This window comes from Leopardus geoffroyi, chromosome A2, assembly GCF_018350155.1.
Source record: "Leopardus geoffroyi isolate Oge1 chromosome A2, O.geoffroyi_Oge1_pat1.0, whole genome shotgun sequence".
NCBI lineage: Eukaryota > Metazoa > Chordata > Mammalia > Carnivora > Felidae > Leopardus > Leopardus geoffroyi.
Window position 1 is genome coordinate 20918661 of NC_059331.1, and position 10983 is coordinate 20929643.

At 52.8% G+C, this 10983-nt stretch overlaps 1 protein-coding gene and 1 long non-coding RNA gene across 5 annotated transcripts; one reads left to right on the top strand and one right to left on the bottom strand.

Moving 5' to 3' along the window:
• Positions 1-1642: 1642 nt before the first annotated feature.
• On the bottom strand, positions 1643-6403 carry LOC123605716. Its single transcript, XR_006715861.1, has 2 exons — positions 6299-6403; positions 1643-3426 (listed from the first exon to the last, which is right to left on the bottom strand). It is a non-coding gene; the product is annotated as an uncharacterized LOC123605716 (long non-coding RNA).
• On the top strand, positions 3069-10588 carry GLYCTK (glycerate kinase). 4 transcript variants are annotated; one of them, XM_045493052.1, is made up of 5 exons: positions 3069-3155; positions 5692-6107; positions 6331-6482; positions 7120-7295; positions 7634-10588. In XM_045493052.1, exons 2-5 carry the CDS (start codon positions 5731-5733, stop codon positions 8498-8500), a joined length of 1572 nt encoding a protein of 523 aa, XP_045349008.1. In that variant the 5' UTR covers positions 3069-3155; positions 5692-5730; the 3' UTR covers positions 8501-10588. The 4 variants fall into 4 exon arrangements, with proteins under 4 accessions (XP_045349008.1, XP_045349009.1, XP_045349007.1 ...); XM_045493053.1 differs by lacking the exon at positions 3069-3155 and adding an exon at positions 3331-3447; XM_045493051.1 differs by lacking the exon at positions 3069-3155 and adding an exon at positions 3425-5489.
• Positions 10589-10983: the final 395 nt, after the last annotated feature.

Genomic DNA, 10983 nt, shown 5'->3' on the forward strand with positions numbered 1-10983 from the left:
AAGCTCTATGCCTAATGTGGGGCTTAAACTCACAACCACGAGATCAAAAGTCACATGCTCTACCGACTGAGCCACCCAGTCGGTAAATTATCTTTTCAACAGTTTTTTTTTAAACATAGAATAGCATTGCAAAAAGTAACACATATGTAAGCCTTAATAATATTAGAATACCATTTTAAATACCTGTTTAGAAGTACTATAACTTATTTGTATAAATTATCTTCTCAATGGATATTTAGATTGCTCTATACTCACAACAACTCTGGGCTGGATATCTCATGCCCATTTAAAGGGGATCAGAATATGCCATCCCAAAATATGCCACTTTGGCATAAGGATTACTTTGAATTGAAGAAATTTCGGGACAGATGCAGAAAAGGCTCCCTGCCCTCCTCCTTCCTACATAAAAGCAGGATATAAATTTCCAATGAGAAAGAGTCCTCCCTGTACCAGGAGAGGGAGAGCCAATGCCAAAGGTGAATCTGTACAAACAAATCTTACTAACAGCAATCCTTATCTTCTATTAGTTCCATATATATATGTATTTTATATATATATTTTTTCCATATATATATAATATATATTATATATATATATATATATATATATATATATACACTTTCCCACAATTTATTACCCGCACAAGTCTGAACCCCTTTTGTCTCGTCACATCTTTCAAATTTATTGCTTTTTGTTTAAACTGGTATATATATATATAAGCTCTCAGGCCTATTGGCCTCTTTGTGGTTTTTACTTCATTTTCCCTCTGTTGATTTGTCTTCTGTCAATTTAGTTCGTAGGGCCTCAACCACCGAACCTGAGAGAATAGAGGACAAAGTCTTTTTCCTTCCCTACATCATCTTTGTCTACACAACCAGTTATTTCCTCGTACTGAAGTTTCCTGTCACATTTTTTAATTTAAAAAAATTTTTAATGTTTATTTTTGAGAGAGAGAGAGAAAGTGGGGGAGGGGCAGAAGGAGAGGGAGACACAGAATCCGAAGCAAGCTCCAGGCTCTGTCTGAGCTGTCAGCACAGAGCCGGATGCAGGGCTCACACGTGACCTGAGCCGAAGCCAGACACTTAACCAACTGAGCCACCCAGGCGCCCCCTCATTTTTGACATCGATACTTACTGTCAAAGTGCACTTAAAAAGACTATAGGCATATTCATGCCTACTATCAAGGTATGTGTATGCATTCTGGTGAGCCCAATTGTTTTCTTAGATCTAAATCCCACTGCTTCATGAAGGCTTCTACTTGTTATTACCATTATTTCTTTTCCTTAAAAAAAATTTTTTTAATGTTTATTTATTTTTGAGAGAGAGAGAGAGAGAGAGAGAGAGACAGAGCGTGAGCGTGGGAGGGGTAGAGAGAGAGGGAGACACAGAACCTGAAGCACGCTCCGGGCTCTGAGCTGTCAGCACAGAGCCCGACGCGGGGCTTGAACTCACGAGCTGTGAGATCATGACCTGAGCCGAAATCAGCCGCCCAACCGACTGAGCCACCCAGGCGCCCCATTTCTTTTCCTTTTGTGAAATATTTTCTACTTTGGGTCTGCAGCACTTTGTAGCTGAGTACTTACTTCACTGTTCTCTTGTTAATTCGTTAAAAAAATAAGGAAAGGAAGAAAGAAAGTGGGGGTGGGAGATAAAAAATATAGAAATTCCAGCTTTTATTAGTGCCTGGTCCTATGCAAGGCAGTAGAGATGCAAATATAAATTAGACCAAGTCACCACCTTCCAAAAACTCAGAGTCCAGTGGGCATTTAAACCTTGCTGTTAAATACATCTTGTGAGTAGTGGGGTGGGAGAAGGATTTAAAACATGGGTATAATTAGTCTTCCTGCTTACAGTCTGACAGAACAGCATTGGCATGGTAAATGGTATCTGTTCATGAGTCTCTGGCACTAAATAATGAGAGAGGTGCTCAAATATACATTCCTTCTAGTAATGGGGGTCTGCAATTACGAAAGCAGAGTAAAATTCTCAACTCAAAGTACCACTTCTTACTCATCCCAGTAGCTGTAGCATTTGACCTACATAGAAAGTCAGGGAATGTCTGCTGAATGCTGGAGGAATGAATAAATGCAAGCTGAACCAAGACTACTTACTATCAGCAAGGAAAAACTGAAATTTTAAGTATTGACAATCTCCCCACATCTAAGGAGGGCAGATTCTCCTGAAGGTGCCTTTGTTTTGATGATGGAGAGGGGAAGTTTGGGAGAGGGTGACAGGGAATAAAAGGTCCTCTGTTATAATTGGAAAGAAAAATCCAGGGAGACAGCTGGGAAGGGGTTAGGAGGAGTTCATGAGAACAGAGCATGGTTTGGAGACCTATGGAGAGATGTGGCAGCTGCAAAGGGAAACTGGTGGTGGTGGTGGTGGGGATGTTTTAAGATTTTTAGAAAGTCTGCTGTGTGATTTGTGATGTAACTCCCTCCCCCCATCTCCCCAGGAGAATATCAGTTAAAAAAACAAAACAAAACAAACAAAAAAAAACAACTCTTTTGTGTCTTTGGAGTCTGGTCAGGACTTGTCTTTTGAATGCGGGAAGGCATCAAGTCAGGCTCAAGGGTGGACACAGGCTGAGAATGGAGAGGGTAAGGGAGACCCAGGGTCATTCTTGTTTACAGGCAGCTTGTGTGCTCGAGGTTCATGCAATTGGTTGGCCACGGAGGAGAGGGGTGAACACAAAAGAGTTGTGGGATTACAGAGGTGGAGAGGAGCCGGGATGATTTAATCTGGCTCCAGAAAGGGTGAATTGTGGGGAAATCGTAATTCTCAGTCCCTTTGCTCAGTCTATTGCCGGGCACCTAACAGGAGGAAGGAATGTATTTGCTGACTGATGGGATCCTACGGGATAAAGGAGGGGGCGCTTACGGCAATTGGGTGAGTCAGAGATTATTGCCCCCGTTGCAGAGATGAAAGCAATACAGCCTGAAGGTGGCTCCACCCAAGCCTCCCAAAAGTCCGAGCGGAGGAAACGCCTTAGTTCCCACTCGCACAAACCTCACACCCCCCTCCCACGACAGCTTGCGCCCGGCAGCACCCCAACCCCGCCCCCTCTCACCCCACACTTCCTGATTCCGCCCCGCCCTACCCGCGAGTACTTCCGGTCTCCGGCACCGGAAGCCGCGACCCAGAGCGGTGGGGCGGTAAGTCCACGGCGCGAGGGCCCACGGAAGAAGTCCTTGGGCCGGGCAGTGGCGGGTCCAGGTGGTGGCGGGCCATTATTTCTCGGGTCACTACCGGACATCACGTGGCAGCGAAGTTCCCTCGGAAAGGTCTAAGGCGCCGGTAGAGGATGACATTACTTCCGGAGCATGTGCGGGCAGGAAAAGACCGGAAGTGGCTCCAGCCCCACTTGGTGGCGAGGAGGAGTCAAGGAGGGTCTTCTCGGTGTTTCCGGATTAATCTATGGAGTACCTGGGAGTTTTAGGAGAGAGGGTGTGTGAATAAAGAGTAGCAAGTAAAAATACAGGACGTGCAGTTAAAATTTAATTTCAGATAGGTAACATTTTTTTTTAGTGTAGATGTGCCTCAAATATTGTATGGAACATACTTTTAAAAATCCCTAGGGGCGCCTGGGTGGCACAGTCGGTTGAGCGTCCGACTTCAGCCGGTCACGATCTCGCGGTCCGTGAGTTCGAGCCCCGCGTCGGGCTCTGGGCTGATGGCTCAGAGCCTGGAGCCTGTTTCTGATTCTGTGTCTCCCTCTCTCTCTGACCCTCCCCCGTTCATGCTCTGTCTCTCTCTGTCCCAAAAATAAATAAACGTTGAAAAAAAAAAATCCCTAATTGAGGGGCACCTGGGTGACTCCGTCAGTTAAGCGTAGGACTCTGGATTTCAGCTCAGGTCATGATCTCAGGATGGTGAGATTGAGCTCCCTGGTCAGGCTCTGCTGATAGGGCAGAGCCTGCTTGGGATTCTCCATCTCTCTGCCCCTCCCCTGCTCATTCTCTCTTTCTCTCTTTTTGTCAAAAAAAAAAAAAAAAAAAAAAAAAGAAAGAAAGAAAGAAAGAAAGAAAAGATCTGATTTATTTGAAATTCAAATACATTTTATATTTTAACTGGCAACCTTTGCCTTGAACACCCCTCTCCCCCTCCCTCCCCCGAGCTCTGGTGTACTGTGGCAAGGCCTGTGTCCATCTGGGAAAGAGGTACAAAGTTCATGCAGGCTGTCAGGCTATTGCTAGATTCTAAGCCGCTTTTGGTTCCTAGCCTAATGGGCCATCCCCAGGGGCTTCCTGGCAAAAGTTGAGCCCATTTTTCAGAGTCCATATGTCAGCACCCTCTGTGTTCCTTTTAATGCTGGAGTCAGGCAGCATTGGTCTTAGGGGAAAGCTGAGAACCATGCTGGCTAAGTGGCTGAGGACTACACATTGTTAGGTTTTTTGAGTGTGGGATAAAGTGGGGCTCAGGTTTTCTGTGTTAACAGTGGGCAGCTTCAGAGAGACCAAGGATGTCAAGGGGAAAGCGTTAATCTTCTCATCCCACCTCTCATTTTGTATGTGAGGTCCAGTGAGAGAAAAGGAATTGTCTCTTTAGTAGAGCTGAAGCCTGATTCCCAGCCTCCTTCCCCTGCTCTGTGCATACTTGTGCAGTCAGCTGGCAGCATTTATGGTGTGCATTGTTAAAGCAGATGCCTTTTTTAGAGATGAGCTCTTTGAGGCTTTATTGTCCCTGAATTCCTTTACAGCCTCCTGACCTTCACCCTGAGGCTACTTTAGCCTTTACCTTGCCCAGTGGGGAAAATGACTGGCCTCAGTTCTGGAAGCCTGGCCTTTCCTGCTCCAGACACTCAGCTCTCACTCCTGTGGGTGGTGTGACCCAAGACTTGTCTTGTTAGGTCAGAGTGAAAGGCATGTTCTTAGCAGAGGTGGGTCTAGCTAGCCAAGTAGGTGGAAGGGTGTCCTTTTTTGTCCTGCAGTGTGGGCCCCAAGGTATATGGCCTTATTGTGGTGTCTAGGGACTTATCTGAAGTTCCATCATGAGCCAGTCTTTGCTGCCATTTCTCGCTTGAACCCAAACCTTTTGCTGGACTGGCCTTGAGCACTGGGATTCCTCAGGCTGTGTGTCCTGAGGATGTGCTCTGGGTCTGCCTGTCAGTGCTCCTGTGAGCCTACAGCCTCCCCACACAGACCTAGGCTTCCCAGACCAGATCCAGGAGCTAATGAAATTGAGCAGGCTACAGGTCATCGGGCTCAGGGTCAGTTGGTGGGATAGCCGGCAGCCTCTTGGCAACAGAAGTGGTAAACAGGCAAGGAAGGAGTGCCAGAAAGGGGTGTTGCTCCTGGACGAAGGCTTAGAAGTGAAGGGGGTGGAAAAGGGGTGGGGTGGGAGCCCAATGAGAGGAATTGCTCCCTCTATGAATGATTAACTCTCAGCTGAAGCGGGTGGCCTAGGGGAGGGCTCGGCTAACAGGACCTTTGGACCCGGGGCAGAGTGTCCAGAGGGCCAGAGTAGAGCCTGCAGAAGAGAAGGACATGGTAAGTGGCGGGCTTGGGCTCCGAGAACTGGAGTTAGATGAGGCAGCTGAGGGCCTCAGAAAGTCTTGGACTGGCAGATGGCCCATTGCAGCAGCCACTGTGGGGTCCAGCGGCCCCAAGCCCTCAGAGAGGTAGCTGTGGTGGTGGTGGTGGGGGTGACTCTGGTCTTGCAGCGGCCTTACTGGTGCTTTCTTCCCCCTAGGCAGCCATGGGTGCCAGGTGGTGCTGAGAACAGTGGGGCATGGCTGCAGTCCTGCAGGTCCTGCCCTGCTTGGCCCGAGCCCCCTTGCGCCCACTCCTCTTGGGTGGCGCAGTGGTCCGGCTGGCCAGTGGCATGGCCCTCGCGGAGCAGGCACGGCAGCTGTTTGAGAGCGCTGTGGGTGCCGTGCTTCCAGGCCCCATGCTGCACCGGGCACTGTCCTTGGATCCTGGTGGTGGGCAGCTGAAGGTGCGGGACCGGAGCTTTCAGCTGCGGCAAAACCTCTACCTGGTGGGCTTTGGCAAGGCTGTGCTGGGCATGGCAGCTGCAGCTGAGGAGCTACTGGGCCAGCATCTCGTGCAGGGTGTGATCAGCGTTCCCAAGGGGATCCGTGCTGCCATGGAGCATGCTGGCAAACAGTAAGGAGCCTTGGGGGGCTGCTGCCCACTGTCCATCGGGCGGGGAAGCTAAGCCAAACTCAGGCCCCATCGGGCCTCCTTCCCTCACCAGCATCCCTTTCCTTCTGGGTCTAGATTGGCTCCAGGATGGGTGCCAGTTGGCATCCTTCACCTGTACAGCTGGGAAATCAGGTGGAAGGAGAGGAGCTCACCCCATCTCTTGCTGTCTGTTCTGTCTCTTCAGGGAGATGCTGCTGAAGCCACACAGCTGTGTCCAGGTATTTGAGGGCGCAGAGGACAACCTCCCAGACCGTGATGCACTCCGGGCCGCACTGGCCATCCGGCAGCTGGCTGAAAGCCTCACGGCTGACGATCTACTGCTTGTGCTCATCTCAGGTATGGGTGCCAGATTGGCTCATTCAGGACAGTTTGGGGGATGGTGGTGGTGGTTCCAAATACCAGGTCTGTGAGAGATGGTTGGTCTGAGCCCTCGGGGTCACAAGAGCAAGGGAGGCAGTAAGGAACCTGGATGGCTGACCCCCGGGTGGCCCTGGGTATTGTATCTGGCCTCCCTGGAGCTGTGGGGTCCTCCCCTGACTGACCCTGTTGGGTGACCATGAGGGGGTACATAGGGAACATCTAACTCAGGGTTTTGCAGGGAAAATGTCCCTGCTGTTGCTGCTCTCTTGCCAATGTGATCTGGGGCTAGAACCCCGGTCTCTAGCTCCCACGGAGCCCCTCCTTGGTCTCACTGTCTCCTCCTGGATGAGGGGCAGCCCCTATTCCAAGTTCTTACAGAATAGTTCTTTTAGTGCCTGCTGGGACCTAGGCTACCCTAAGGCAGGGCACAGACTCAGGGGCCCAGGGTGTGGTGACTGTACACACGGTCACTGCATGTCCACACGGGGGCACCCTAACCCCACCTTTCCAGCAGCCTCTTCCCTAATGTGGGCACTGCCTGCCTGCTTCCCTGAGTGGGGAGGTTCCTTTGCAGTTCTGTCCCATCTGCCCAACTTCTTCACTGTCTCTGCAGGTGGGGGCTCAGCCTTGCTGCCAGCCCCTATCCCACCCGTCACACTGGAGGAAAAGCAGACACTCACCAAACTGCTGGCGGCCCGTGGAGCCAACATCCAGGAGCTGAACACAATCCGGAAGGCCTTGTCCCAGCTCAAGGGTGGGGGGCTGGCTCGGGCTGCCTACCCTGCCCAGGTACATGGGTTGCTTCTACCCAGGCAGCCCTGGGCTGGAGGAGCCCACATGCACCAGGGAGATGAAAGCCTAGAACAGCAGACAGATTGGCAGGGGCCTGGTGTGGGAGTCCACAGGGCTAGCTGAGAGGGGCCTCAGAGAGGAATGGGGAGGGGGGGGTCCAAGTGGCCACATGTGCTACAAACCCCCTTGAGAGGGGTTAGAAGTGGGTAAGAAAATGCACTGGGCAGTGTGAGGGTGTGTGGATACATGGTAGGGGGCGTGTGGTGGTTTATCCTCAGTGGCTGTAGGGTGAGGGCCAGGAGGGACTGAGCCTTGCTTCTGCGACCCCACCCCAGGTGGTGAGCCTGATTCTGTCAGACGTGGTGGGGGACCCTGTGGAGGTGATCGCCAGCGGCCCCACTGTGGCTAGCGCCCACAACGTGCAAGATTGCCTGCACATCCTCAATCGCTACGGCCTTCGTGCTGCCCTGCCACGTTCCGTGAAGACTGTGCTGGCTCGGGCTGACTCTGACCCTCATGGGCCACACACCTGTGGTCACGTACTCAACGTGATCATTGGCTCCAACGCGCTGGCGCTGGCCGAGGCCCAGCGGCAGGCTGAGGCGCTGGGGTACCAGGCTGTGGTGCTGAGCGCAGCCATGCAGGGCGATGTGGAAAGTATAGCCCGGTTCTACGGGTTGCTCGCCCAGGTGGCTGGAACCCGCCTCACTCTGGCTGGGGCTGGAGCCTCTGCGGAGGAGGCTGAACAACTCCGTGAGCTGGCAGCTGAGCTCCAGCTCCCAGACCTGCAGCTGAAGGAGGCTCTGGAGGCTGTGGTGAGGGCCAGGGGCCCCGTCTGCCTGCTGGCTGGTGGTGAGCCCACAGTGCAATTGCAGGGCTCAGGAAAGGGTGGCCGGAACCAGGAACTGGCCCTGCGTGTTGGAGTAGAGCTGGGACGACGGCCACTGGGGCCTGTAGATGTGCTGTTTTTAAGTGGCGGCACCGATGGGCAGGATGGGCCCACAGAGGCCGCTGGGGCCTGGGTCATGCATGAGCTGGCCAGCCAGGCTGCCGCTGAGGGCCTGGACGTGGCCACCTTCCTATCTCACAATGACTCACATACCTTCTTCTGTTGCTTTCGTGGTGGGGTGCACCTGCTGCACACAGGGCTGACTGGCACCAATGTCATGGACGCCCACCTCCTGTTCCTGCGGCCACGGTGATGGTGTAGGTTGTGTTTTAGGAGTACAGAGGAGGCCTACAGGACAGCATCCTGGGGCCGACCAGGGTTGGTCCCCAAGGCCTCACCAGGCCTTAGGGTTCCCTCTTTCCTTGGCCCAGGCTGCTTGGTTGGCCCTTATACCTCACACCCATGGCTTCTGCTGTGTTCATTCCTCCAACCGGACTAGCAGATGGGGGCTCTCTTCTCCCTACTTTCTGCTGTGGACAGATAGCAGGTATCTCTGAGGACTGGGATGAGCCCCTTAGCCAGTTTGCTGTTCCCAGTCTTCTCCCCGCCCACCCCCAGGCAGCCCCTCTGCTGAGCTCTTGAGTGTCCTTTCTGTGGGGTAAAGCAAGGACTGCAAATAAAAAGAACCACACTATGGGTTCTCCATGTGTTTTCCCTCTGAGCGAAGACTCACCCAGAACTGCTGGGAAGGGGAGTGGGATCAGCCTGCAGCCCCAGCGCTAAGACCCTACAGGAGTTCCCCACACCCTGCTCTGCAGGGTATACTGAGCACTTGCTTCACTTAAACAGGAGCCTAGGAAGGTTGAGCCTGGCTTCTGGTACATTCGATGGGGACAAGCAGAGAGGGAGGACAGGCCTAAGGACTGCAGACTGTGGGGTCTGAAAGCAACTGGCCACCTATCCAACTGTGACTCCCCTGTGGCCTCCCTGTTGCAATCTCCAGCTTCTGCTTGCTGTGTGCCTTGCTGGGTGAATGCTTACTACCCACTAAGTCTGTCCTTCCCTTCTGTGTTTGGAAAACCCTTAGGCACAGACCACACCTTCTTTGGTTGATCTGCCCTTTGTTTGCCCACGGGCTACTCTCAGCCACATAGGATTCTGGACCTTGTTTTCTTGTGTCAGGCCCATTTTTCCAGGTGGAACATCCCAGTTCCTTTAGCTGCTCCTCTGGGACACAGTCCAGTTCCCAGTGCCAGCCTTGCAGTGGTGGTCTCCAGCACTGAGATAGTGGGTCAGAGTACTGATGGGATCCAGCAGCCCACCTGCCCATTCTCCTGTTACAGTTGGCCAGGGAAGAGGTCAGTGGGGGTGGGGGTAGGGAGAGCAACAGAGGAAAGGTTCCCTTAGCTAGGCTAGCAGCTACCTCTCTTTGGGCCCCCTTGCTCAGGATCCGAGCCCTCGCTGGCCGCCCCCGCCGTGCGCCACGGCTCCAATCCCTATATGAGTGAGCAGTAGAATCACATAGGAATAAAAAGCCATAGAGAACAGCGAGGCCTGGGGCTGCTCCTGCTGGCCCCCCTCATCCACCCCAGCTATCCCTTCCTCTCTGAGGGTGTGAGGGGCTCTGGGCCAAGGCTGGCATGCTCTCCCCCTGGGAAGAGCCTCCCTTACCCACTTGGGCTCTGGACAGCCCAGCTTGCAGACTATTCATGACCTGGGGACAAGGTGAAGTCAACAATGTGAGCCAGGCTCTGGAGGCCAGGGAGGCTTAGGGAAGAGGGGAGTTTGCACCCCTCTGTGATGCAGGGCACCGTTTCCTTTCCTTCTGTATTGGCATGGAGTTCCCACTGACTGGGGGGGGGGGATGTCATAGTCTAGGGAATGTTGCCCCCATGTGGCAATGCCTGTGCCCTGTTGCTCCTCTGGTAACCTCTAGATATGCCCTGTCTGTGTCAATCCTTGCCTATGTGGACATGACTGTTGGTGCTGGGTGTCAAGTTCCAGGCAAGAGCAGGATAGGAGGGCAGGGCCTTGTCTGCCTTGTCTATGGCGTGTGTGTGTTGGCATGTGAGCACACAGATGTGGGTGGCCGGGGATAGGGATGTGCTGCTTTGTACACTAGGTCTCTTGCATGCCTGCTGAGGGGTTTGGGTGTGGGTGGGGTCTCACCGGAGGTCTCTCCTGTGCTGCTTTGGCCCTTGCCCTACACCTATGTTTGTGAGGGCTGGGAGGCCAGGGACTGGATTGGGCCTGGCCCATTAGATTTGCTCATTTGGTATCCCCAAGATGAGAAAAGATCTACTTGGCCTCAATCTAGATGCAAATATGAGATAAACGCTGTATGGTGACTGTTCAATAGGACTTAACTATTTGCTCCATAAATTTCAGTTATGGCTCATAATTGCTCCCATCCTGTGGTTCTTTGCTTCTGTCTGTCCTGGCTCAGGTTCCTCTTGCCCTTGTGCCCACCTCATTTCCATTCCCAGCTGGAGGCACTTGCTATGTAGGGTGCCCCCCTCCCCCACTGCTGCCACCTTTATAGGCCCTTTCATTCCCTGTACTTGGCATGAACTGAAAACAGCTGGGCAGTGCACCTGGACAGCCCTTAGGTATCAGCTAGCCCAAATCCCTTTGTTTTATAGTTGGAGAAACAGAGAGGGAAGGTGGTTTGTCTGGGACCGCACAGCAAGTCTGCCACAGAACCAGAAGGAAAGCCTGGTCAGGACCTGCTTGCCCACTCACAGGGGCTCAGAGACCCTGGGACCCAGAGAGAGCTCAGCCAGAGTCAGGGATCCA